This window comes from Lates calcarifer, linkage group LG23 (genome assembly GCF_001640805.2).
Source record: "Lates calcarifer isolate ASB-BC8 linkage group LG23, TLL_Latcal_v3, whole genome shotgun sequence".
NCBI classification, from domain to species: Eukaryota; Metazoa; Chordata; class Actinopteri; family Centropomidae; genus Lates; species Lates calcarifer.
In genome coordinates, this window is record NC_066855.1 from 13512527 (window position 1) to 13539801 (window position 27275).

The following is a 27275-nucleotide window of genomic DNA, read 5'->3' on the forward strand; positions in this document are numbered from 1 at the left end:
GCAACTACTTTTATTATGACTGATCTCTCTGAAAATTTTTGGGTTCTTGGATTTCAGAGGTGGAGAAAGCAGTGCCAATATTGTGCAGTGTAATTCTACCTCTCGTGTATTGTTTTTGTCACCTCATGTCATTTAATCAAGTGCTTTATTTTAATTAAATCATGTAGCGCAAAATGGCACATCACATAATTGATACATTGATAATAAATTGAATGTCTTGGGAGCAATTTTCAGTGTGTGAAATCTACAATTACCTAAAAAAAAAATCACAACCATTTGACATTTTCTATTGATGAGGATAGTGCTGGTGTGCAGCACTCATTGTTGCTGTTACAGAGATACCAGTATTATCTTTTATGCAAGTGTTGCCCAGCATTGTTAACTGTTAACTTTTATTCTAGACAACTTTTGTCCTTCTAGTAAGTGTGTCAATCAGTGACCACATGCTTGACTTACTGTACGAGCATGTCCGTATGGTATATGCATAGTGTTGGAAGTAGTGACTAGACAGCCAAAATGATAAATTATGCCAATCAGAAAAAAAAAACTGATCAATAAACTCTCTGATAATCATTTAAGTCCTTACAAAAAAACAAACTTGTTGGTTTGCTTGCTCTTGTCTGTTCATATCATTGTAAAAGTGATCATTACTTGCGGCCCTACTGTAGTGTGACCCTTCTGTTTTAATGTGTGTAGTGGGTTCAGCTGTATGTGTGAGTGGCCAGGGAGCGTGTCCAACCATCAAACACTGCAACATCAGCGACTGTGAGAACGTTGGACTGTACATTACAGACCACGCACAGGTAAAAATAACCATTTCCCATGGTTATGGCTTGCCACAAATGAATAAATGTAGACTCAAAAATGTTTTTGCAGGCTTTGCTTCTGACTGAAAATTTGTTTTTGTTCCAGGGGATTTATGAAGACAATGAAATCAGCAACAATGCGCTAGCAGGAATTTGGGTGAAAAACCATGGTAATCCCATCATTAGGCGTAACCACATCCACCACGGACGAGATGTTGGAGTGTTCACCTTTGATCACGGCATGGTAAATGCACATCAGCTATGTCATGTCCCACAGTGGAGAAACATCACAGACCAGCCATCTAACTTGTCCTCTTTCCTGTGTTTCAGGGTTACTTTGAGAACTGCAACATCCATAGAAACCGTATAGCAGGCTTCGAGGTCAAGGCCTATGCTAACCCCACGGTGGTGCGTTGTGAGATCCATCATGGCCAAACAGGAGGCATCTACGTCCACGAGAAGGGGCGGGGACAGTTTATAGAGAACAAAATCTACGCTAATAACTTTGCTGGTGTGTGGATCACATCCAACAGTGACCCGACGATACGGTGAGAGCACATTCCACAATGACAGCATTTCTAGTAAACCTGTAGAGGCTCATGGGCTATTTGAGTATCGGCTGGGTACTAAATTCAATTTCAGTGGAGACAGCAAAACATGTAAAGGTCAACGTGGCTGATATTCAGCATCTTTTCATCAGCTTCATTCTGTCTCTGTCTGCATATTTATTCAAAGATTGTGACTGTTCATTTTCTTTTATATTTAGGGGAAACGCTATATTCAATGGTAACCAAGGAGGTGTGTACATATTTGGAGACGGGCGGGGTTTGATAGAGAGTAACGATATCTATGGTAACGCCTTGGCGGGAATCCAGATCCGAACCAACAGCTGCCCCATTGTGCGGCACAACAAGATCCACGATGGACAGCATGGCGGCATCTATGTGGTAAATACACTCGTCAACGTAAAATGTCTGTATGGTGTTTGATTTATATACAGCTGAGAATTAAATAGGCACATTGTCCTTTACCTGAAAAATTATTGTTTGATTAGTTCAAATAAAAGCTAAAACTTCCAGTGTCAGAGAGTTTTCAACAGTTGTTCCTTTTTTGCATTTTAGCACGAGAAAGGCCAGGGGGTGATCGAGGAGAACGAGGTTTACAGCAACACACTGGCTGGAGTCTGGGTGACCACAGGCAGCACTCCTGTACTCCGCAAGAACCGCATCCACAGCGGCAAGCAGGTAAAAAAAGACACTACTCGGCATAGACAAACACTGACCATGTGAAACCCACATACACTGTGCATGTGTCACAGCCAAGTGAGCATTGTTTGAGCTGCTACATAACAATTTAGTGATAGTACAGTTGGTATCAAAAAATCTATTCAGACTTTCTAGTTCTAAAAATGATTTTTATTTGGAGTCTGCGTGCAGTTAAGTCTTAAAGCATTGCATTTATATTCTGTATTTAAAAAGTGATTTACAACAGTCTTAATTATTTTCTTTTGCCTCCTTAGGAATGAATATTGGTTAAATGTTTTGTATTCAGTCATGGGCTGTCAGGAGATGTTACACACCTATGAAGTAAAAAGAATTGATTGTTTTGGCAGCAGATTGTGTTGCTGGAGGCTGTTCAGACCTTGATTATTTTAGTGGTGTGGAAAGTCAGTACCATTAAGCAAACACTTGAACCAGCTACAGTTGCAGGCAAAGAGCTTAATCAGGCCCAGGTCATGTAAATGTAATTAATTGTTTCACTAGGAATGATTATACTATACTGCTATAATGATCATCATTCATTCAAAAGTCTGACTTTTAACTTGGTGAGCCCTGCAGAAGTCCTGTTAAGAAACCATGCTGTGGTTTGACATGTACAAACATCATAGTTGTTGTAGATAGATAATCCAGGTAAGCTTGTAATTGACTCTTGGTAAGATGCCAAGTGTTCTGAACTGACAGAGGGTGCATTGCACCATGTACATGCCATTTCACCTAAGCATTTAGTGCGTTAACAGGAATAATCTGTTAACTGGATTATTGTTGGAAACAATAGTTTGCAGGATGTCAAAAGTTAAAATAAATGACCTTTGTGAGCTCTTAGCTGGAGCATAATTAGCACCTGCGCTACTCCATTTACGGAAATGTAAATAGTCAAATGTTTTTCCACAAGTCTTGTTTCTGAATGAACCTAAGTAACGCAACAAGGATACCCTTAACAGTTCCATTCCTCTAGTAATTGGGTATGGTGCAGTAATTGATGTCTCCAGCTGTTCACCCAGCCTTTCCAATAATTTATTACTACTACTGTCAGCTTTCTTATTCTGGAAAAATTATATATTCAAGTATATATCAGTATATATCTATAGTGTTATTGCTGTGTCTTTTCTTCACCTTCAAGAAATTTGTATATTTTCTTGTGTTCAATGTTTTAATTATTTTTCCTTTTTTTAGGTTGGTGTATATTTCTATGACAACGGGCACGGTGTGTTGGAAGACAATGACATCTACAATCACATGTACTCTGGTGTACAAATAAGGTAACAGCAGTGTATCCAATGAGCATACAGTATAGGAGACAATATGAAAAAGCTTCTACACTTAACAGATTTTCTACTTTTCTTTTTCCACTCTGCTTTGAATGATTCAAATAACTGTTGTTGTATTTTGACAGGACGGGCAGCAACCCAAAGATCAGGCGCAACAAGATCTGGGGAGGCCAGAATGGAGGAATTTTAGTCTACAACTCAGGTCAGTATCTGACTCTGCCTTTTAGTTTGTCTCTCATGTAGACAGTGTTTTTATAACTTCTGTGTCTGACCCCGCTGTTTGATGTAACAGGTCTGGGCTTCATCGAGGACAATGAGATCTTCGACAATGCCATGGCCGGGGTGTGGATCAAGACGGACAGCAACCCCACACTGAGGAGAAACAAGATTCATGACGGCAGAGATGGAGGCATCTGCATTTTCAATGGAGGCAGAGGTACTGCAGTGTAATCTGTAACTTTCTCCACAGACTCCACAGACTGTCAGATAATTAAGAAATCATCAAATAGCTTCTACAATTTTCCCCGTTTGATAATACAATCAACATACCATTTAACTTGCTAGAATTATGGCATCTTTTTTTCCTGTTACCTTGGTGTTTGTTCCTTGTGATTTTGCTCCTGTATATTTATAGTTTGGGTTGTGAAATCTTTTTCTCCGTAGGTCTGCTGGAAGAGAACGATATCTTCAGGAACGCCCAGGCTGGAGTTCTGATCAGCACCAACAGCCATCCAATTCTCCGCAAGAACCGCATTTTTGATGGCTTTGCTGCCGGTCAGCTTTTTTCTTTTCTCTCTCTTTTTTATTTTTATTTTTTTTTTTTTTTTTTTATACCCCAAAATCAACATAACATCTCCCTTTATCTATTCTAATTAGTTTTTTTTTTTTAATCTCCTTTTGGTGCTGATGGCAGGCTTTTCCTTTTCTTCCACCAGGTATTGAAATCACTAACCATGCCACAGCCACACTGGAGGGAAACCAGATCTTCAACAATCGCTTCGGAGGACTGTTTCTGGCCTCTGGAGTCAACGTCACCATGAAAGGTAAGTCGCTGCTTTGTGGCATTATAGTTTAGCTCAGTGCTGTCTGCTCACTAACCGCCCTCACCTGTTCATTTTCTGTCCCTACTCTGTCAGATAATAAGATTCTAAATAACCAAGATGCCATTGAGAAAGCGGTGAGCAGAGGACAGTGTCTCTACAAGATCTCCAGCTACACCAGTTACCCCATGCATGACTTCTACAGGTAAACTGCATCAGATAAAAGGGTCAGAATAAAACTGGATAGCGCTGTAACTAGTAATCATTTTAATTATCAGTTAATCTGCAACTATTTTAATAATTGTCAGTAACATTTGTTTTCTCTTATGACTGTATATATTTTTAAATATGACGAATATTTTGGGGTTTTGGATGAAAGAAGAAGTTTGAAAATGTCACCTTGGCCTTAAGATGGAGACTTTTGAACACAATTTTTGTACATTTTGTCAACTTAAGTATCAGTCCAATTAATAGAAAACAAATCATCTGATAAAGAAAATAATCATTTGTTGCAATGCTTCATTAAAGACACTGTTAATTTAAGAAATATTTAAATGTCTATTATGGCTGAAATACACAAGTAAGGTAATGTCTCCTGTTTAATCACTTGTCTTTGTTTTTATTTTTCCTTATTTTCCTTACAAATCTGTTTTTTCTCTGCAGATGTCACACCTGTAATACAACAGATAGGAACGCCATCTGTGTTAACTGCATCAAAAAATGCCACCAAGGCCACGATGTAGAGTTTATACGGCACGATCGGTAAGTGTCTTTTACTTGCTTCCTAACATGACACCTAAGTATTTTGCTGTTGTTGTTGTTGGGGTTGTTTTGACCTTTAATTTCACTTAATTGAAGGAACTCTGGTTCTTATTCCTCGCTACCTGTCCTCCCCAGGTTTTTTTGTGACTGCGGAGCAGGAACGTTGTCCAACCCGTGCACGCTGGCTGGAGAGCCCACACACGACACAGACACTCTGTATGACTCGGCACCACCCATCGAGTCCAACACGCTGCAACATAACTGAAGGCACCCGGTCGAGTTACACTCTCTCACAAAAGCATACAAACACATTACATTGCACACAGCCATACACGCACGCACACACACACACACACACTTAGAAAACACACAGTCACATACACACATCCACTTGCAGCCATAAGGACCCAGAGAGACTCTATGATTGCGGCGCTCTCAGATGGGATCGAGGTGAAAAGAGGCTGCAGAGGAAGCGGCTTCCTGCCCGCTGCAGTCAGATTCACTGCAGCGGAGTCAGACTCCACTAGAGGGAGCAGTGGAGCTGAGGGTAGACTGACAGAACGGCCACAAGAGATTCCTCACTTGAGTGTTTCTTATTGCAGTCTGTAGACCGAAAGAAGATGGGAGGAGAAGGGCTATGCAGAGGGGCTACCAATGGCGGCCTGCGCCCCTTTGGCAGCACACAAAGACCCCAACCCCACCAACCCAACCCTTCCAGATGTTAATCCTTGGCTCCCAGCCCACTTCTTCTTCTTCACAAAAACTGCTGTCAAAGAGACTTCCTGCTTCCTCGCAGCTGCCATCCCCATTGGCTGCCCAGGCGGTTGTAACTAGGCAATGGATGGGAGGATGTTGCTCTGTTGTGTGTGGATAAAGAGCAAGATTGTGTGTGTGATGGAGCACTTGGGCTTTGTTTTTTTTTTTAAATATGTTCTGATCAATGGATTTTATTTCAATGCTTTCTCATGTAGTTTTGTATTTTCAAGCAAAAAGCTGACTGTATTTGAATGTCTTTTATTTTATTATATATTATTATAATTATTATTATTTTTCTTTGGTTAGCGTCCCTCCTCCCACCCCGACACCAAGGCAAACTGCAGAAACTCAAACATCCCAGTGGTGAAGTTCTTTCTGTGAAAGAGAATCTCATTTAAACACTAAAAACCCTCTCCAGTATATTAGCTTAAATGGCAGGTGGAAGGGCTCCACAGTTGTATAAAGGTGTGTATGCGTGTGTGTGTGTGTGTGTAAATGTGTGTTGTGTACAGTGAAAGTTCTGTGTGTGTGTGTATATGTTTATAAGTTGATGCAGTCAGTGTTCTGTGGAGAGGGTTTCAATAGGAGGCGTCAGAGCTCCTTTGAACTGGAACTGATGAGTCAATCTGCAGTGCCCCCCCCCCAAATTCCCCCCTCCCCCTCTTCTCCCCCGTGTATCGTGGTGACTGTGGCTCCTCATGCAGCCTGAATCGTATGCATGTACCATAACATCTAGACTTAATATATTGTGAAGTATTCAATAACCATTATGTAGATGCTAGTTGGAATTCAAAAAGGGGTATACTTTCTTAGAAAGACAAAAAAAGAAAACAGGAAACTGGCCATTTCTAAGAAAATAAAACTTTATTAGATCAGAGGTGTCCGTCTTGTAAATTCACTTGCTATGATGAAATCCACATCCTGAAGAATTTCCAATAAATGCCTGGGCTTCTTAAAGAAAACGCTGCATTAATATCCTGAACAATAATGTTAACAAGTGCCCCTAAAATCTTGTTCACTTAACCGCTTGAGCTGCAAGTCTGTCAGCACAGTCTGTCAGATGCTGCAGGTCCTCACAAGTGAAGAAACCTAAGAATGATTAAAAATGTACAGACACATAACAGAATCTTTTTTCATTGGAAAATTGCTATTGAGGAAAAATACCTCTGCATCATTCATCTCACAGCTGGTGATCCTTTGGGGTGATACTTCTTTCACAGCTTCCATTATAAGTTGACTTATAATACCTGTGAGAGAGGTGAACCTATTGTGCATGACTAATAATGTCAAATTGTGCGGTCATAAAGCAGCAGAGGCAACTAAGTGGTGAACAATTGCATAATCTGAAATCAGTCTTAAATCTCCAATAGCTGCCTATGAACCAACTAAAGAACCAGGTAACTTCAGTAGAAGTTCCAATAAGTCTGACTAATTCAGTGGGTCTGCAACTATTATTTTTTTTTATGGTTTGATTGTTGGGTCTATGAAATGTCTATCAGGTGGCTGCAGATAAAAGTATGTTTACAGATATTTACAAGTGTTCGAACCCACAGAAAATGTCTGGTTGAGTTTTGGAGAACTGTGCATAAGATGATGCACATCCGCAAAGTCTGCATTTAAATTTATAGTGCAGCCATATAAAATGAACTCACTATTGTGGATTTGAATATCATACTGTAGACTCCAGAGTGGTAGTGATATTTTAGAATAAGCAGATTCTGAAAATAAACACACAGCTGGTAGTTTATTAGGTACACCTAGCTAAAACTAATAATCCAACAGACCTGCAATTATTCCTACCTTCCTACTGTTGAAGCTGTTTTAGAGAGGAGACAAAGGATGAGTGTTTCTATGATTTTGTCCACCTCATTTATATATAATGACCCTGAAGGTGAAAATACAACAGTATTTCTCAGAACACAAAAACATTTCAGATTAATGATTTATCTTATGTTCGTTTATGTTCTCAGATTAAAACCCTCCTCTCTTTCCTTTAACTTTGTTCATTCTGAGTCCTGTGTGATTTGGGGGTGCAACCCAACTTTATTGCTACATTTGTTAAATTACGGTTTCTTGTTCTCTTTAGGCTGCCTTAATGATTTAAACAACATTGTGTCTGTAGATTGGGCTTCTACAGTTAACCTCAGCTATCAGAGCCCATATTGGATGCACTGTGTATGAGAGGAGAAGATGAAGTCCAGAGATGATCAAAAAGACACACAGATGGTGCAGAGGCCTTTGCTGGATCTCCATGAGTGAGTCAAGAACCCAGAGCCAGAGGACATTAGTGAGATGTTACATGAGCCGCAAGGTTAATGCTCTGTATTAATAAGTGTAGCCATCAGCCAGTATCTTAGATTATAGTTGGATGAGGCAGACATGATTCTGACAACAAATAATGTCTATAAACTTTGAATTAGGCTTACACAATAAATTCTCGGCAGTGGTTGGCATTCAGTTTACCTAAGTATAAATGGCAATACAGAAATGTACAATACAGGACTCCATTACCTATGAAAGTCCAGTATCAAAAACACTAATTTAAGTAAAAGTCAAAAGATAAATCTGAGGGGTTGTGAAGAAAAAGTTCTAATTCTCATCAAATCTGTTTCCTTTTTTTGTGATGCTGTGACTTAGTACACTTCCATTATAATAAGCATTACATCAAATAGTGTTGGCTGCTAAGACACCAGCTTGGCAAGTCAAGAGACTGCAGGTTCAATACTTAAGAGACACAATAAATTCTGAAGTTAAGTACTGAAATGCAAACACCCAAACACTCGAAGAAGTAACTATCAAACATTCAACCAAGTGGCTCAAGCTTTTAAGATTCCTGAACTTAGAGATTGCAGGTGTGATTCTTACAAGAGGCAGTGAATTTTGAAGCCCAATACCCAAAGTGAATACTGAAAAGCAGTCAGAGAGATGTTGCTAATGTGAAGGAGGCTCGGTGGCAGAGTGTAAAGCGACTTACTTTGCAGCGTCTAAGGTTCCAATCCTGCACGTTACCATGACCTGAGCAGCACAGAAGGCCCCACTCTGATTGCAGCAGTAAGAGTTAAAAGCAATGGATTATGAGACAGAAAAAAAACAAGTGGTTAAAAAATCTGAAGAGTTTAACTATATTACTTAACTATTATAATAGTCAACACAACTTTAACATTATAACCTTAATGAATGTAGTTTTTATTATAGGCATCATATTGAACTTTTCTACCCTTTGTACATTGGGACCAAATAAAATGACAGCTGGGTGCATCTGACACTGACGTTCAGTGTGGAAAAATACTTACACTTTTTACATTGAAAAGGAGAACACCACATTGGTCTGCGCACAAAACAATTAGTCCTCCTACAGACAGCAACTGTTATTTACATGCAACATTATGTTTGAAATGTATACAGCACACACATTCAGTGTTGCTGATCGGATGTTCTCGGAAAAACAGCCATTACACACCTATTGATGCAAAACATGTTGTCATGTATGTAAATAACTGGGTCAAAAAACAAACTAACAGCATATCCAGGAAAAATTCTGTATTGAAAAACTATACAAAGTAAGCATTCTAGTGTGTTTGTCTACATCATATGAAATTCATCTTTGTTGAGGACATAAATGTGAGTCTAAATATCAAGCAGTTTTCACAGGAGCACAGTGTGCAAGGATCTCAGTGATATACGTGTTATTTTTGGCGACCAGCTCCTGCTTCATCCTCCTGAGCTCTGCCTTCACCTCCTCCTCACTCATGGTGGCAACAGGAAGTGATTTTGCTTTCTCAAGGAAGTCCTGGATCAGGTTTTCCCCCACCTGAAGGAGAGAGGCAGGGCATCCGTTTTACAAAATATCCAGATTACTGGATTTGTTGAGTATAATTTTGTGTCTCTATAATGTCACACCCCTTAGGAACCTTGAATAGGAACACAGCCTTTTCAGTCTCGAGTACATTTACATTTACACCATTTTAAAGATAAGAGAGTGAGGCCAGTTGAAAAATGTTAATTTGGGTGATTTTTCCTAATTTTATTATGTTAACTTAAATGACTGACGTAATAACAGCGACAGGGACAATTCTGCAAAGTGAGTATTTTTGATCCATCTGTAACGACAGTTTGACGCTCCAGACAATATAATGTTAACCTGTGGTCAGTCAGCTTGCTTTGGGCCATACCTTAATCCATCTTCTTTTAGCCTATGTTTTGTTTACATTTTGACAAATCTGCACTGCTTAAAGTATGCCAAATTAGCTGTTAGCAGTTCCTGTATGCAGAGCATCTGCCAATGTACAGACAACTATCACTGGATTCCTCTGATACTGGCAAAGAGCTAAAAATGCAAAGATTCTAGGGCAAGTTCTGGAGTTATGGGAATGATCTTTTTTCTATGATTTCTAGAACGACTAATGGACTTTTATTCATGATGGACATAATGAGGATAGAGATTATGGAGACAGTAATATTATTACCTGTTTTATATTATTACAACTGTGTTCTGCTATATTATTATTCATTAACTGTTTATACAGTAGCCTCCACTTGTGAGTGTCCAGAGGAAGAGCTATAGTTGTCGATAATAAAATATATTGAAATATATTGATAAATACTTCAATCTGCTTACACAGGTATTGTAGTCTGTTACAAACCATTATTATGTGTGTATATGTGTGTGTATAATATATGCCTTATAAATGCTAAATAATGTTACCGATTCTACTGTTTTCCATCAAACCTGCAGACATATGATATAGGATGGTATGATGTGATTTTGCATGCAGGACACTGTGGAGGAAGGAAACTGAGCCCTACTTGTTTGTCTGTCCGTCGTCTCTTGGCCTCAGGCTCTTCGTCCTGCTCTGACTTCTCCCCTGCAGGTTCCTGGAACTCCTCCAGCTCCTCTGCCTTCTCCTTCGCCATGGCAACCACCGATGGGGGGAAACAAGCCAGCTCGGCAACGTGGATACCAAAACTCTGGTCACACACACCTGAACACACAGTTAAGACCGCGTCCGAAAATAAGACTATGATGCACTGCTTCTTCTGTTTGCAACACATGTCCACAAACTTAACTCTTAGATTCATCTGAGAGCAATTTAATATGTTAGTCATGGCTGCGATCACGGTGGGGTTAAAGACACTTCTTGGACAACCGCAGTAACAATCAGACGAGCTTTCTCACCCCTTACATTAGCTTTCATTCACACAAACTCTCTAGCTAACACTTTAAAGAGGCTCAAGCATTTGATCAGACAAGAATTAACCTTGTCTTGAACTTGATCTTATCTAATAAAAGATGAAATTGAAAATATTTGTGTGGTGAGTCACAAGAGAAGCACTTCAGCCTTCAGAGGAAAAAAAAAATTCTTAACCTCACCAATTTTCTCTGTGATATAACTTGGCTTCATGTGTAACAGTAAAATGAATGTAATATGAATATAAGAGAAAATAGTTGTTGCTTTATGTCATTTGACTGTCAGTCTGGCTAGAAAAACTGAGAAAAGTCCCTCATTGTGGAGAATAGGATTAAAAAAAAAAAGTCAATGTGTGCAGTTTGACCTGGTTTGACTCTGTACAGCATGGTGAGGGTGTTGTGAGAGGTCAGGGCTGTGACGTGCAGGTTGTGAACAGTGGGCTGCTGCGCCGCCAGCGCCGTCAGCTCGTGGAAGTGCGTGGCAAACAGGCAGAAGCAGCCGATTTTGGAGGCGACGTGTTCACTGATGGCCCAGGCCAGGCCGAAGCCGTCATACGTGGACGTGCCTCTGCCGAGCTCGTCGATTATGATGAGCGAGTTCTCCGTGGCCGAGCTGGGGAAGGCAGGACGGATGGTAATGATGAGACCGGGCTTTTAATCGCGTGTTTAGTGAGGCTGTAAACAAGCTCGGGTGCGTGTGTGTGTCCTACCGCAGAATGGAGGCCGTCTCCAGCATTTCAGACATAAAGGTGGACACGCCTTTCACCTGGCTGTCTCCTGCTCCCACCCTGGCCAGGACGCTGTCGATCACACTAAGCTCCGCCTTCTCACATGGCACAAAGCAGCCGATCTGAGCCATCAGAGCGATCACACCCACCTGCCGGATAAATGTCGACTTGCCGCCCATATTCGGTCCTGTAGATGAGAAGAGAGGAGAATCAGCAATGATGAGCAACAATGTGTATCCACAACAGACAAACTAGTGCGAGTCAAGTATGGATCCTTTATTTCCCATAATAACAAGAATTATGACTAGAAGGCACGTTTTTTACTTACTTTACTTGGCTGCTCATATTTGCTACTGAGCGATACCATCATTAAATCCAACGCCTCTTTTCACCTGTTATAATATAGAAGCTCTTCTCTCCCTGGATGAAGATGATGTCGTTGGGTATGAAGGCGGTGTCTGCGTCCGTCTCCATGCAGGGATGTCTGGCCTGCAGCAGCTCCATTCGCCTGCAGCCGTCGGCCAAGAGGCGAGGCCGCACGTACGGGACGGGGGCAGAGACGGAAGCCACGGCGAAACTTGCCACCGCGTCCATCAGCGCTATCACATCGCTCAGAGTCTGGAGGGGGTCCACGTAACCTGGTGGTTCCAAGAAGTCAACGCTTCAAATGAATGATCATGGGAGAGAGGAGACTGTAGCATGTGCAGCCTCCAAGACAATTCAAATCTGATATAAAACATTTTTAAAAAGCCATTTGACCACAATCTCACGATACTTCCATCTAAAAGTTCAAAGCACAACACAGTCTACTGACGTTTTTACAAAATGTGAATGAAATCAATTATTAAAAGGTCATATGAGACAAATTCCTTGTAACTGAGCAGCAATTTCCATGTAGCTCAGACATCATCACTTCAAATCAATGTTATGCTGACCAGACACAGTGAGCAGCATGTGACGAGATTCCTCACCTGAGGCAATGTTGATGATCTCTTTGACGATGGCGTTCTGGGCCTCCTCGTACTCCTCCCTGCTCTTGGTGTACTCCTCATTCAGAGAGCTCAGCTTACTGTAGTGAGTGCACATGCAAAGAGCGCAGACAATCAGCAGACAGAAAGAGCAGGAATATCCAGTGCTGACGTGTGTGTGTGTGTGTGTGTGTGTGTGTGTGTGTGTGTGTGAGTGAGTGACGGACCTGTTTGTGAAGCGCACTCCGTTCTTCTGAACATCCAGCGTGGTGAATTTCTTGTTGTTCCTCAGACTCTTCTCATCCTTGCAGGTGACTCTCAGGTAAAAACCCAACATGGCGTTGGACTCCAGCTTCACAGTCTTACCAGCGTCCAGGCCTGAAACACAAAGCTACTATAATGAGTTTAAACTGAAAATCAAACAACATCCAAGTACAAAAGAAAAAAATGTGTCAAATCCAATTAGTCATCCATTTTCTGCTGTAGCAGTGAGTTCCACCACACTCTCCAGATCTTTCTAAGGAATCGTAAATCAATCCCAGAGCAGAGGGGATAAATATTCCCTCCACCCCAGAGTCTACCCTGGAATCACCTCCTCCTCCCAAAGTCCGGGAGGCATCTAATCGGTCACCCAAACCACCTAATGGGCAGCAAAAAGATGATCAAGTTCCAACCCTCACCTATGGTCATGAGCTGCGATGGAACGATATCAAAATCTCACAATACACAGAGTTTATCTTTTTTTTTTTTTTTTAAATCACATGATGACTCCACAGTGTAATCGACTTGCTTTGGCATTTCTGTCACACCACATCCCCCACCTAATCAGCAGATGCAAGCATGCAGTCATCCCCTTAAAATACAGTATCAAACGGCATTTCAAGGAACTGAGAGTATATCAGTTAGATTAACAGATAATTTTGGTCTCAGTGCCTGTTGTTTATGCACATGGTTGTGTATTTGTGAGCATGGGATCACCTAATTCTCTGGCTGCACTGTTCAGCACCGCCTGCATGCTCTTTTCCAGCGCGTCCATCTTCTCTCTCAGCTCGCTCAACACTGGGTCAAAAGACGCCTTCACCAGGAATTCATGGTGGTCAATCTGCACGGTGCACACGCAATATAAGAAAAGAAAAGAGTAAACAACATGGAGAATTGATAATATGCAAACACAAAGCACAGAGCAATATTCCCGCAATTCCCAAATGGACAGAAATGTGAAAGATGAGACCTGGTTCATGTCCAGGGTGGTTTCGATCATCTCCTGATACTTGACGAAGTCAGTCTGCAGGTCTCTGAGAGGGGAGAGGAACACTGCCTCCAACAGAACCTGGTAGCTGCCTGCAATACACACACACACCCCAATCAGAAATGAATGAATATGTACTGTATGTAGTTAAGATAAATCAAGTAATCTATGCATTAAGTCAAGTGTCACAGAAAAACGTGCACATGCTGTCTCAATTGTCTCAATACCTGAGTATCTCTCCAATGCTGTGATGAGGGCGGGGATCTGGCTCACGGCCTGGTAGACGCGGTAACAGTCCTGCAGCGTCGCGCTGTGACGGTGGAACTTCTTGGCCAGGCGGTGAAGATCGGGAAACCGCCGCAGCAAGTCCTCCTGACAGGTCTGCCTGAGCTCTGAGTCACACACAAAACTCTCCACCAGGTCCAGCCTACACATACACACACACACACACACACACACCACCAATGTCAAGAGTGTCAAATTTGTCCTAAGAGTACAATTAATGTCCACAGCTGATTTCACTGCAATCTATTCAATAGTTATGAAGGTACGGTATTTAGTGTATAAGTGTTTTTCCCTGTATCTACTACTATTCAATCAAGTAAAACAATAAGCTGCAGCTGAAATGATTGGTTATATAATTAAGTCAACTGACAAAAAATTAATTGCCAATTATTTTGACAATTAATCACTAGTAATTTCTAAAGATAGTAGCCTGTTCCTCTCGCACAGTTTTTCTGTTTTATACTTCTGTAGTATACTTTATACTGTAAACTGAATATACTGTAGTTCTGGACTGCTGATTGGATGGAAGAAACTGTAGTCCAGGAAACGGTGATGGGCATTTTATAGACCAAACAACCGAACAATCAATCAAAAAAAAACTAATCGATAATGACAGTGATCATTAGTTGCAGCCTATCAACAGAAAGACACATGCTCATCATCTTTTTTTACCTCTCCTCTATTTTGGTTTTGTCCATGAGCGGTTGTTTGATCCACTGGTTGACCAGCCGCTGACCCTGCGGCGTACGGCACTTGTTCAACAGACCGGCCAATGAATGAGCTCCGCTGGTGTCGTCAGGTGAACCCTGGAGGATACAATTCAAAGAGGGTCTTTCAAAGCCCATAACAGGTTACATGATGAATGTATTCTTCTTCTCTTCTGCAACACAGACGACTGCTGAATGAAAACCAACTCAACATCATACACTAAATTAGACATTACATTTTCAATCAGTAGACACCAAATGACATCCACACCCATGTCAAGCGTATTGCGATTATACTACAGAGAGGAAACAGTCAGCAGCAGCAGCAAAAGAAGAGGCACCACTAGGAGTCTCAGTCCCTGTCACTGACCTGGAAGAGGTTAAGAGCCCTCACGGCAGCATTGTCCAGCCTCATGTACTGACCCAGGTCCAGAGTGGTCAGACTGAAGGAGTTAAAGTTGGATTCATCAGAGAGCAGCTCAAGGAAACGCACCACCGCAGCCAAGCACGACATAGCCACCTGTGAATGAAAGCACACACACAGAGATTCAGGTAATTTATAAGATTTCCTCACTATTGTCACTGTATTGTCCTTGATGGTAAATATGAGTGAGGAAGTTTTTGTTTTCTCTTGTTCACCTGTTTGTCCAGCTCAGGCAGTGTGTTGCTGGCCACGCTCTCTCCTCTCTTGGCTCTCAGCAGCCTATTGAGATCCTGGACCACGTCCTTGCTGCTGAACTCTGCCCTCTTCCTGTCAGACACCAGCATGCCACCACGCTCCACCACCTACACAGATGCAGTAGTTACAATATCTCTGTTTGTAAAGGCACTTTTGTTAACACAGTTACAAAGTGTTTTAACAAAGGAACCTGGACTCAGTAATAAAACTACACAGGGAAAGTTAAAAACAGATAAATAATATAAACTGATGTGATATTTTACCCCCCCCCCCCAGTTCTCAGGTAGAGCTATATTATGTACCTGATAGGCTTTGAATTGTCGTGTTGTTTGCTTTTGCTTTTGTCTTAGTCTTATGTACTGTGAGTAGAAATGTTTAATGTTATGTGTACTTTTTGTACTTTTTACTGTAAATATATTGTATTGTAAATATATTTATGTGGGCCCCAGGAAAACAGCCAGAGGGGATCGAAGACAAACAAACAACAGACATCCAAGTGCAGTGACAATAAGGGAAATGCATTGTTGAGTGGAGGGAGTCTCTAATATATTTATAAAGCCAGGGTGAAAAGCAAAGCTAAAACTGAGAGCAACTGTTGACCCATTAGGCCACTGTCTGAATGAATGATCTATCAGGGCAAAAACGCAGCAGCAAGAAAAAATAAATAAAAGTGTCACAGAGCTGAGCTGAATCCAGCGTACCTCTCGTAGTTTACTGCCGTCAGCGATGCCTTCACCCTGGGCTAAGAGACACTCTTTGGGGCCGAGTTGGACGAGCAGGGACTCCAGGTTGGAGAAGATCTCGTTGTCTGGAAACTCGCACACTCCCATCGTCCTCTGGGCCGCGTCCACGTAGCCGACCCCGACCACGCGCTGTCCGTCGGCTCCTGTAGCAAATCGCACGGCTACAACTCCTGCACAGCCCTCCGCTCCGGTTCCGCCGCCGAACAGAATCTCCTCAAATTGAGTCAAGTTTCCTGGAGAGGCCTGAGTGTGGAGGACGGATGACAACAACAGCAGACTCCATCATTCTGAGAGCAGTTACTGCATTGGTTTATTCAACAGTTCACTTTAATAAACATTACTGTAAGAGAACTTTCCCTTTGCAGATGTTACATAGAGAGAACTTAAAATGATTAATGATGCACAGCACACAACAGAACATCACAGCTCACCTACATTTAAAAAGGCAGATTGGTCTTTTAACAAACAGAAATCACACCTTGTATTCAATCTTCCAGTCGTGCTCCTTGCTGCTCTTGCTGTGGTTCCTGTACACTTCGACTCTGTACTGCCTCACCAGCAGCAAGTCTTTGACAAAGGCCTCAAAGTTCAGCTTGCTCAGGACCACACTCTCCAGCTTGCGGCTCCCTGATGAACAATATAATCATATTAATATCATATTTACTAATAGCGACAGTGGTGTACAAACAACAATTAAGGGGCACAGTTGTTTACTTTAAGGATTAACATCATTACTGCATCTCTTTTGCTTTACATTAAACATACAGAATGCAAAGAAGACTGTGATATCTCTGAGACCTGACACAGGGCATGAACGCAAACAGTAGTCTACTAGTTAATTCTAGACTTAAAGAAGAAACTAAAAGATAATAGCAGGTTACTGACCTCGTTTTCCAAAAGCTTGAACCAAACACTAAAGGTCCTTATGCACAACTACAAGTTAACGAGTTCAGTTTGAACTAGTAGACTCAGACTCCTGAAACTGAGAAAACTCCAGACTGAAGCTAATGTAGTGAGTGCATATGCAGCTAGCTTAGCTTAAGTTACTGCACCGACAACGTGCAGCTGCTAACAACAAACGCAACCTGTTTGTAAGCTACAGCTAGCTACCATACTACCACGGTCTATGTTAGCTACGTGCTTAGCTAGGCTGCAGATGCTAGTATACCTGAGCCCAAGTATTTGATGACCCCATTCGTCTTGAAAACTTCCTTCGCCGCGAATATGGCGTCTTTCCCGTGAACAGTGTAGTAGTCGTTACGGTCGAATATTCTGAAAGTAGTGTCCGGTTTCTCCGGCATGGAGAAAATGAAGTTTAGGAAGCCATGCTCAGCTGCACTATCCATGGACAGGTTCTGCTTCGGTTGCACCGCCATGCTGGAATCTCCCGCCACCACTGAGGAGAAACAGGAAGTTACGTCACGTCATCGTGGAGCGTTCCCATGGAAACAGTGCCGTACCAAGAAATAGTGAAGCGCATCATCTTTTTGTTTCGTTTTTACAACAGCAGATTTCATAAACGTTTCAACGAGTAAACGACTGCAACAATACACACGCCACAACAACTAAGCAACTGACTTAAAGAGAAATAAGGGAAAACAACTAATGATTAAATAAATGATAATAATTGTTATAATTTTGAAAAAATAAAAGGGGAACTATACAAAAGTAAATAGAAATTCCACCTTATAATCCAAAAACTCCCAGTCTATCAGTCCTTTTACTGAAAAAACGTTCTATCTATTTCGATCTATCGGAGGGAGTAACAGGAAATGATAGAGATATATTGTAAATGTACTGTAGCAGCAAAAAAAGCAATTACACATAAATGGTTAAAATTGGACCTATAGTAGATAATCGTCTTGAAATCATTGAAGAGACTCATGAGATGGAAAGACTGACTTTTCCTCTGAGACTAAGAAATGATGTATACATCTCAAGATGGACAAAATGGCTAAAGTACTTGTTGGAATAAGGGACATAGTTGGTGACTTTCTCCCTCACCCTCACCATTTTAAAATCTTTTAGAATGCTTAAAAGGTTTTTTTTTTTTTTTTTAATTTGTCATGCACCTTCCCTCTTTCCATATACTCTATCATGTTTACTTAGATACAAAAATTATAAAATTATATTGAAAATTATATTATATCCTGGTGTATAGTTCCAGATACTGGAGGATGGAGTGCAGGCCTAGGTTGACTCCACAGACCTGTTTGCCCAATGTGTAAAACTGTATGGGCTCCATCAGGGGGTCAGTGATTGTTTTCAGGAAGGGTAGGATGAGTCTCTCAAAAACCGTCATGACCGCAGGGGTCAGAGCTACAGACCTGTAGCCACTGAGCTCTGTAATGCTCTGCTTTTTGGGGATAAGGACTATGGTGGAGGAAGCATGAAGAGGAATGGATGTTGGGGGGAGTCCAGGCTGAGCCCTCCCTCTCCTTGTCTGCTCTAATTCCTCTCTTCAGCATGCCTGTAGTGGAACTGACACAGGATAACACAGTGTCTGTGTCATCATCCAGACCAGTCCAATAACTGATGGCAACCACAGATAGAGAAGCATAATAGGCCCAAATCTCAAAATGGACCAGTGCATGAAAAAACAATATTTTTGCCTGCCTTGTCTAGCCTTAAGGGTAAAAAGTAAAGGTAATCACATGCCTTGCATGTGAGACTAGGTGACACATCTGCTTCCCTTTTTCCAGGATTTGTGAAAACACATGCAGCTTTGGATGATTCCAAGAAAAATGCATGGCTAATGTCATCAGCTACAGTCCTTAAACTACAATTAAACATGTTGTTCTGTTGTGCTACAACAAGAGATCACACCATTGTAAGTTCTTTGTGTGAGAGAGTGTGTGTGAGCATGTGACAGGGTTAATTTATGAGTGATAACCGTATTCAATAAAAGAAAGTGGATTATTTAGTACAAGCAGGTAAAATTACAGAAGTGTATTTGCAAATGTAATATCAGGTGTTCTTTCTCAGCCATCTCATGTGATCCTATGAAAAAAAAAGAGTTTGAGCTCGGGTCAGCGCTATTGGCTGTACTCACCATTGTACTGTCCTCATTTAATTAGCAATGACCTGTTTTCTCCACACCCAAACCTGACCCATTTTAAGATTTGATACATTATTCTGGCAAACCTTGAGCTTGAAAATTCACAAGAAGTAAAATGATAAAAGTGATATCATTGACAAGCAAACAAATGCCTTGTGTTACAGTGTCTTAAATCTCTCAGGAGCAAGAGATTTTCCTAAATGAGACTGGAGCCTAATTCAGTTCAAAATGAATCACAATTTGTTAGGAAACATCATTGTTTTTATTTTAATGTATTAGCTGTAAGGAGGAAGTCCCAATTTGGGAACTGGTATAGGCTGATGGCATTAAGTACAAACAGTAGAGCTACTGTGTAAATTGTAAGTTAACAAGCTATTTAAATTAAAGTAGGTCATATTAGCAACATCCTAGTTACATTCTCAGTTTTCACAGAGGGTCTACTTGGAACTATAGTGTCTGTTTCTCTAGTAGAAAGTAGATCAAACAAAACAAATTTGAATGGACAAGCCCCCACTGCCGTCACAAAACAGGAAGATGCACACAACAGGTCCGATTAACAAATGATTTTATTTCAGAAGAATTGATAGACCTAGGAGAAAGCTTACACTAACAATGGCGTGTGTAGTCAGTAAGATCAGCAGTGTAGGTGAGCGCATGAGTGAAGAGTGAGTGTGTAATGTTTTAAGGTGCAGCAACACAAACCAAATACCAACCGAAACCAAATGGGTGTCTCAAGCAGGAGAGGAAGAGCACCAGAACTGAGCTCTGAGAGGGTTTTTATAAGGATCACTGGCACACAGGATACAGGTGTGTCAGAGTCACTATCAAGCTCAGGTGCTAATGTCCCTCTGCCATGCCCTTCTTCAGTACCTGCAAGACAAACAGCAACACCCCAAGTAACACCAGAGAGAGAGAGAGAGGGTCGTCACAATGATCACAGTGAGGTTTCATCCTGGCCAGACAATGAATCCAAGTCCCAAGTTCCATCAATTAGTAAACGACTTAACATCTGGAACAAACTGACCAATCCGGTTTTTAAAAAGGACCCCTTTGTCATGATTTAGAAGTGAAGGACTAACAACTGAAACACAGTCAAAACTATGGATAATCAATGAATGTACAGGTCAGTATTAATATAATATAAGTAGGACACATTTAACTTGGTGTCTGTAAGCCTTCCAATTGACCGCGAAGAACTGAGGATCAGCAGACAGAGTTTGGGTTGAAAATGGTTCCTTTACATCAGTTGATGAACTATAAATTAGTTCATGAACTATAAATTAGTTCATCAACAGTGGTCACACGTCACATACAGGAGGAAAGTATCTTTGAGGCATCACAGAGGTTAAGGAGCTTAGTGATCATGGGACTAACAGTGTAATTTTAATTGTTTGCTCATAGACATCATGAGTTGTGTACAGCATAGTGTACAGTGGCTGTGATTCACTGTAAAATCTAAAACGAATGTCTAATCTTCAAAAACACGGCCAAAATGGCCAAGTTTGTTCTCAGAGTCACAAGAATTAGACCAGTTAACAGGCTTTAACGGTTGTTAACACAATAAATACTGAGGTCTGACGGTTGGTCCACCATATTGCTCCACACTGAAATATCTCAAAATTGATTTGGTTGCTTAGCGGCTTTGGTGAACCCCTGACTTTTCCTCCTGTGGCACCAGCAGGTTTACATTTGTGGCACTGCCATCATGTCAGGAAAACATTGCTGAACAGTTGGATTTGCAACATCTTCTATCTGTTTACAACATGACATCAACACCTCTGCATTTCTCTAAAGCCAATAGCTACTTGCAGTGCAATTACATTCATAATGGTTTCTCACAAATTTACATCATGATTCATGTTGCCTGAAAGACTCTCGTTGATTTTTACTTGAGGTTTCAACAGCGAGAGACTCCCCACCTGTAAGCAAAAGTTACAGTTTGAGTGAGTTTTTTATTTAGAGAACCTGCTCTCTACAGAAACCATAGCCTCCACAGTGTTGTTTCTAATGGAGCGATCCTCCAGTACTTCAGACGTGTCTGTGTTTTAAATGATGAAATAATCCTATAGTTTTTTGTTTTTTTCAGGATGCAGTTGTCTCCACTGACATCTTGAGACACTCCATCAACTTGACAACCAGTCTTGGGCATTTTGTTTGCAGGTACGTGTTGTCCGTCAAATGCAGGTTTTAAATACTGAGAGCCAAAGGTGTCGCCAGCATTTGCTCAAACAGTTAAGAGTTAAAGAGCCTCTAACATCTTCACAGAGGGATGAAATGATAAGATGATTGACACAGTTCATACGAAGCAAAAGCTCAATGTAGTTCACCGCTTTTCAATGTACATTGGGTTCAGACAAAGGAAGACAATTGTCAGCTTGAGCTTTGGGAAACTGTGATGGACATTTGCCACATTTTTATCACAACATACACAATCAATCTGAAAATACATGTAAAATTAATTGCGCTGCAGTAGAGGTCTTTAGAATTGAGATAAACAATAGAAAACATTTTTGGACTTGAATGTCCTTATGGGCCCCTTAGTCTTGATTTTAAAGCAATATTGAAAATTTGTGGACTAATTATTGAATGTTTTTCTGTTTCACTTTAATGTTGTCCTCCTACACTATAGTTTTAACTTATTGTTTGTAGCAATAGGGGACACGTGGACATACGGCACAGCTATAAGACTGAACAATTAATGTTTGAGCTCTATGTGAAGTCATGAGCCTGGTCTGTGTAGTATTATGATCGGAACTAATGAATGAGGACAGATGATAATACAGGAAGTGTCAAGTGATGAGAGGTGCAGAAAAAATCGGTTGCATGCCCTGTTTGGTTTGGGAGGGGGGTGCTCCGTGTTGACATTTAACTGTGCTGACGAAACTCAGTGTTTTGACGTAGGCGGCACATTGGCAAATGAGAAACTGATGCGCACGCGGCAGCCGGTTTTAGCTTTAAAAACCCAGTGAGCACCGGCGATAGTAGTAGGCTCACAGACCTGCAGGGTAACCCAACCTCAGCACCTGTCTTCTAGAGTCAGAAAAAAAAGGGCTCCGACATGAACGGCCACTGCAACGGGAAAGTCAACGACGCCGTGGAGGAGTTCCAACACAACAACGGCTTCAGCGACCTCATCATAGACACCAAGACGTCCGCCGCTCACCGCATGCACGAGACGTCCCGCAAAGAGGCCGAGGACGAGTCCCGCTTACCTGCGCTCGAGGCCGCCTACACCAGCATCCTGCGGGAGCTCGGGGAGGACACGGACCGACAGGGGCTGCTGCGCACGCCGTTGCGCGCCGCCAAGGCCATGCAGTTCCTCACCAAGGGCTACCACGAAACCATCGACGGTGAGTCAACGGGCTCTTATCAGAGGTGCTGATTCAACTTGTAAATGCTGTAGTTTGAGGCGGTGATGTTGACTGTAAGATGTGTGCTCTCGCTCCTCCACACAGGTAAAACGCTACTGTACACGAACACCTTTATAGAAATAAATGGGTATTATTCTTGTCAGGGCTATTGTCTATGATTGGATTTTTAAATCTGTTAGATTATAACAACTATAAAAGATGTCATGAGTTTACTAGTCTATTATGAATGAATAAGGAATCAGCAACCATTTTTCTTACTGACAAATGCTGATGATTTTCTTAGTCACCTGTGACTGTAAACTGAATATCTTAGGGCTTTTGGACTGTTGGTTGGACAAAATAAGACATTTGAACATGTCATCTTGGACTTTTCACTATTTTCTAACAGTAATTATTAGCTGCGGCCCAGGAATTCATAGAAATGCTATAGTCAGCAAATATACTGGAATGTGTTACAGTTCAATCTCATGAGATATAAGAATATTCATCTGTCACAGGGAAACTTCTTGTTGATTTAACAAACTTTATATTCCCAAACTAACCAATCCTGCCTTCATTTTAGAGCACATTTCTTCATATATATATAATTCTCTAAAAGTATATATCTGTATGTTTGTGCCCCCAGATATCTTAAATAATGCCATATTTGATGAAGACCACGATGAGATGGTGATTGTTAAGGGTATAGACATGTTTTCACTGTGTGAGCATCATCCTGGTGCCCTTTTTTGGCAAGGTGAGTTTGTGTGTGTGTGTGTGTGTGTGAATTTAAGACAATACATGAGGATTGTTTGTGGTGTAAGAACAAATATGAAATTGACCTTAAAAACAAATAACTGACCCAAACCACTGTACATGTGCGAGCCTGTGCATGTGGATGTCACTGCCCGCTGTTACAGCTTGTGAGTCGATGTGTGTGTGTGTGTGTGTGTGTGTGTTTCTAAGCATTGTAAGCTCAGCATTAACAGTGACCTCTGCTCATTCTGACTGTCTTTTCTCTCCAGGTTCACATCGGCTATATCCCCAACAAAAAAGTGGTGGGACTGAGCAAGCTGGCAAGGTAACACAGCACACACAGCACACACACACACACACACATATACTCTTCTGCTGTCACTGTGGCTGTATGTTTCTGGTGTTAGTGCCGGGTGGCTGCGTTCTTCTGTTATCTCAGTGCATTGACCTGGAGGCTTAGAGTCTAAGCCCACTGGCCATAATCTAGTCCCCTCATCAAGCACACTCACAGGCACAAGTCTAAACCCTCTCTGCTCTCGAGCCATGAGAAAATCCCTTCGGACCTGTGGGAATCACCAGTTATTATCACAGCCTGTCTGTCTCCTTCTCGCCCTTCCCTAAAATATCGCACCATCTCTGAATATACAATCCCAGAAACAACAGTAACAGAGTCACTGGGTTTTTTTAGACAAACTTGCTGTATTTGAATCTTGCTGGACAGATTCAGAGAATTCAAAAGGGTGAATCATTCACAGATGAAGGGTCTGCACAGTTCAGGGACTGATGCCAGTCTGTGTTTATCAAAAGATTAATCATTATTACGGCTGATCTGTAATCAGTTCTCTCCCCTTTGCTTGTGCCTCTGTCTTCGCAGGATTGTGGAGATCTTCAGTCGGAGGCTTCAGGGTAAGCAATCAGATGAAGTGTGCAATTGAAAGCCTTTACACATAATAACAGCACCTGTCTTCTGTTTTATCAATTACCATTAGCATATATATATATTTACATATGTCTGCCCTTTTTGTGTGTTTTAGTACAAGAGCGTCTGACCAAGCAGATTGCTATGGGAATATCTGAGGCTCTGCAGCCAAAAGGTGTAGCTGTGGTTATTGAAGCAGCGTAAGTACACACAAAAGGTCATGTTTCATTAAAGTGAGACAGTGTAACTTTTAAAAGACAAATTAACACAACTGTGGATTGTTACGTGTTAGCCAACTTTAGCTAGGTATTGCCTTATAATGGACATTACTAAGCCAGTTTAGGAATGTCTGTCCACTTTTGCTACTGTTAAATATGTTTTTAGTATTTTAGCTTGATCCCATAGTCGCCAAAATTGTCTGGCTTTAAAAAACTACTGTACTGATTTAGCATTGCACTTCTATAGCTCTGTCAGACCCATGATCAACAGGATCTAAATTAATGTAGAAGAATCAAAGAATACAGAATTCCATGCATTCTGTATTTAAACCTGGTACCTACATTACCCACAATGCAACTCTGATGATGACAGTTTGCCAGAGCAACTGCCAGGACCTGTTAACACTTTGATGTGCAGACCCAGGAGTATTCCCCTTTGAAACACATGTTCATTAGTTCAGAGAGTCTCCTCAAAGAATGTTCAGGCTATGCACAGCGCGCGTCAAATGCTGCAGCTGCTAATCTGATCCATGTGTGCGCATGTGTGTGTTTTTCAGGCACATGTGTATGGTAATGCGTGGCGTCCAGAAGATGAACAGCCGCACAGTGACGAGCACCATGCTGGGAGTTTACCTAGAGGACCCCAAAACCCGGGAGGAGTTCCTGACTCTTTCACAGCACTACTAACAACAGTCACACACCGTTCACTCCCAAGCCACAGAGTAGCACACAGAAAGCTCTGGAGTAACAGAGGGTCTGTGTCTGACTTTACTTTACGAAAATGACAAACAGATAGCAGGAAAAAGTAAAGTTTCTGTTTGATGCAGGATCCAAGCCAACTCTGGGGTTTACCTCAATACACTGAAGCCTGAAAGATTTCAGTCCTGCCACTGAAATCTATCATGTAAAATCACTGTGAACAAACTAGTAAATACCAGTATAGGACTCTCGGTGCCTTTGGTAGATATTTTACAGTCCTACATGGCAATATTGTTTTTTATAAAGCGTGAAACCCGAGTGCAATGTCATAATACTTTTATTGTTGCTTTTAGAAAGAGATACTCCTCTCTTGAATCTTTCCTTCCTTTATTATTGTAGAATCCACTGATTTTAATATTTTAACAATTTTAATAATTTCACACACTATGTATGAATTCTGAATACATTGATAACGTCTTTGAATAAAAGGACATTTTTAAGATATACATCTAATTATTATTAATATCAATATCTGTTGTCCAAAGAATAAACCAAGATCTACTCATTTGTGTTTTTATCAGTGACTATTGTAGTAGATAGTTTGAAGATTCTTTGCTTGAATAAAATGAGAGAAACATTATGAGAGTTGTCAACCTTCCTTTGTCTATGTCAATAAGCTACTGTTATAGTTATGTTTGTTAATGGTGTAATGGTTAATACATTACACACAAAAAATTTGTCTCGTTTTATACTGTGTACTAATTAAAGGTTTTGAGCATGTAGTGTGTTCATGATGGTACGGTAATGATTCCTGAATGCGCCACAACTGTGGCTGTGCTTTGAGCTAACAAGCAGACATCTGTGTGCTGACATGCTGATGTTAAGCAGATTTAAAGCAACACAATGTAAATTTTGCTGAGCAACAGTGTCCTCTGCAGCCATGAGTGGTAATTTATTGTGTTGAGCTCGTCGGCGGTTAAATGGTTTTCATGTACAGAAAACAAAGCCTATGAATCACACGATGCTAACTGCGTAGTCCCACTCACTGAACTGAAACACAGCCTAACAGTATATATTCCCCCATGACTCCCAGTTTCTGGAGCAGGAAGTGTTGTCACTATAACAAACACACCAAACTCTGTTGTTGATTGAATTGTTGATATTTTTAAAGTTTCCTTGCTGGGTATTGGAGGTGAACCCTGGCTTTTAATGACTTTTAAGACCTACAATTGGGCATTTGTCTTACTGGGCCTGTTTCTGGCAATTTAAGCCAGTGACTGTCACTCAGTTAGCAGATCATACCCGCTCACTACAGTTACATAGTGCAACAAGAAGTGTGTGGGGCACGGACATTGTCCCAATTACAAGTCAGTTTACCCTCAAAATGATTTAGAAACTGTTTTTTTTAAGGTAAACCAGTTGAATAATGTTGCTAAAACTGCAAAAAAACACAAGCCGTTAATTGTGAAGACACACCTCCAGAAATTACAGTTTGTGCAAAATGTTTAAATATGTATATCAGCTGCCATGAGCAAAAGGGCAGTGATATAACAAGCAAACTAGAGGATCCAGACTTACATAACCAGTTATAGTTTTAGTCACTTGTAACCAGTAGATTTTTTTAATATTTCAGACCACAGCAGGTTACTCTGCTGAACTGGCTTAAACTTCAAACTCATTCACGTTTACTACATTAAGACGTTACTTACTGTACATTACCAGTATTAGCTGAGGCCTGATGCTGTTCTGTGCTGTTGAACAACAGCATAAATCAATAATAAGGCATAAAAACAAGTGTGCGCACATGTGGTTAATG

The 27275-nt window shown here is 41.1% G+C and overlaps 3 protein-coding genes across 20 annotated transcripts in view; 2 read left to right on the forward strand and 1 right to left on the reverse strand.

The window, feature by feature from the left end:
* fbxo11b (F-box protein 11b) overlaps positions 1-6789 on the forward strand; it is a 50081-nt gene extending 43292 nt beyond the window's left edge. For all 18 annotated transcript variants that reach the window (XM_051066366.1, XM_051066367.1, XM_051066368.1 and 15 more), the window contains 13 exons: positions 697-803; positions 913-1050; positions 1137-1354; positions 1573-1753; positions 1928-2050; positions 3260-3345; positions 3480-3556; positions 3647-3790; positions 4018-4128; positions 4290-4397; positions 4491-4599; positions 5058-5156; positions 5292-6789. In XM_051066366.1, the coding sequence (XP_050922323.1) occupies positions 697-803; positions 913-1050; positions 1137-1354; positions 1573-1753; positions 1928-2050; positions 3260-3345; positions 3480-3556; positions 3647-3790; positions 4018-4128; positions 4290-4397; positions 4491-4599; positions 5058-5156; positions 5292-5421 (1631 nt within the window). In that variant the 3' untranslated portion in view covers positions 5422-6789. The remainder of the gene's footprint in view (positions 1-696; positions 804-912; positions 1051-1136; positions 1355-1572; positions 1754-1927; positions 2051-3259; positions 3346-3479; positions 3557-3646; positions 3791-4017; positions 4129-4289; positions 4398-4490; positions 4600-5057; positions 5157-5291) is intronic.
* Positions 6790-9074: 2285 nt separating this feature from the next.
* On the reverse strand, positions 9075-17877 carry msh2 (mutS homolog 2 (E. coli)). The gene is made up of 16 exons (XM_018675339.2): positions 17628-17877; positions 16938-17086; positions 16418-16702; positions 15677-15823; positions 15408-15557; positions 15003-15136; positions 14273-14472; positions 14028-14137; positions 13775-13898; positions 13024-13174; positions 12800-12897; positions 12221-12466; positions 11811-12015; positions 11466-11713; positions 10719-10894; positions 9075-9723 (listed from the first exon to the last, which is right to left on the reverse strand). Exons 1-16 carry the CDS (start codon positions 17833-17835, stop codon positions 9547-9549), a joined length of 2808 nt encoding a protein of 935 aa, XP_018530855.1. The 5' UTR covers positions 17836-17877; the 3' UTR covers positions 9075-9546.
* Positions 17878-22422: 4545 nt separating this feature from the next.
* On the forward strand, positions 22423-26099 carry gch2 (GTP cyclohydrolase 2). The gene is given in 7 exon segments (XM_018675377.2): positions 22423-22867; positions 23514-23602; positions 23604-23624; positions 23893-23948; positions 24498-24529; positions 24658-24742; positions 25318-26099. Coding segments are annotated over 7 exon segments (705 nt in total). The 5' UTR covers positions 22423-22575; the 3' UTR covers positions 25448-26099.
* The last annotated feature ends 1176 nt before the right edge of the window (positions 26100-27275 follow it).